Here is a 1,108-nt window from a genome sequence, read left to right as displayed (position 1 = left end):
TCTTTCCTTTTCTTTTTTTCAAATATAAAACTATTTTGTTTTATTGAAAAAAAAGTGATTGTTGAAATGAGTCAACAAAAAATTTGTAATCATTAATGATTACAAATTTAATTTCGAATTGTAAATTTTTTCTCAGATAATTATTTCATTGCAAATGATTGCATTGATACGGCTCATTATTATTTTAAAGGAAATATGACATTTTTAATCTTTTAAATTTTAATTTATACTAGAAACATGTTCAAATTTAATGACATATTTAAGTTATCTATGATAAATGTATAAATTACGCATCTTTTTGAAAGAAAAAAAGCAAGTTTCTAATTTGACGAAAATGAAATTTTTATAATAAATTTTTGAATTTTATAAAAAATGAAACAAAAATTCAACTTACTGTTATAATCATCGAATGTTTCATTTAACAAACTTCTATCAAACTTTGTTTTCGATATCAGTGCTGCTGTTGTCGTTGCTGTTATTGCTAACAATGGTGATGGTGATGATACTGATGCTAATGTTGTTACTGCTAACAATGATGATGGTGATGGTACTGTTGCTAATGTTGTTGTTATTGCTAACAATGATGATGATGATGATGATGATACTGATGCTAATGTTGTTGTTATTGCTAACAACGATGATGATGAGGATGATGACGATGATGATAATACTGATGCTGCTGTTGTTGATGCTATTGTTGTCGTTGTTGTTGTTCTTGTTATTGTTGCAGCTGTTGTTGCTGTTGTTGTTATTGCTATCCAAATATTGATGGGATCGAGACTTTTGAACATTATCTGTAAATTTTTGATAATATTTGTATAAAATAAAAATATTATTGATATTTGATAGCGAAATTATTTTCATCTTTTCTAATTTGCAAAAATTTTGCTAAAACAGCTCAGTTTTATTTAAAAATTTGAATATCATCTTGAATTTAGAAATCAATTGTAATTATTAATTTGTCAAGGATTTAATCTGTATACTTGAATTTGTTATTAAATTTCTATAACTATGCAAATTTTATTTAAAATTCAAAACTAGGCATAATTTTCAAGCTTATAAAATATATATCTTTGTAAGAAAATTTTTTAATTTTGGTTTAATTTCT

General features: G+C 24.3%; 1 protein-coding gene across 1 annotated transcript; it reads right to left on the bottom strand.

Annotated features, from left to right (window-relative positions):
* Nucleotides 1-224: 224 nt before the first annotated feature.
* LOAG_18943 (cell surface flocculin) lies at nucleotides 225-791 on the bottom strand (the record flags this gene model as incomplete). Its single annotated transcript, XM_020451605.1, has 2 exons — nucleotides 225-229; nucleotides 395-791. The coding sequence occupies 2 exons, from the start codon at nucleotides 789-791 to the stop codon at nucleotides 225-227; spliced, it is 402 nt and encodes a 133-aa protein (XP_020304598.1).
* Between the last annotated feature and the right edge of the window lie 317 nt (nucleotides 792-1,108).

This window comes from Loa loa (assembly GCF_000183805.2).
Source record: "Loa loa unplaced genomic scaffold supercont3.722, whole genome shotgun sequence".
NCBI classification, from domain to species: domain Eukaryota; kingdom Metazoa; phylum Nematoda; class Chromadorea; order Rhabditida; family Onchocercidae; genus Loa; species Loa loa.
Note: the sequence above shows the minus strand (reverse complement) of the source record. Positions and strands in the feature narration are given on the sequence as shown.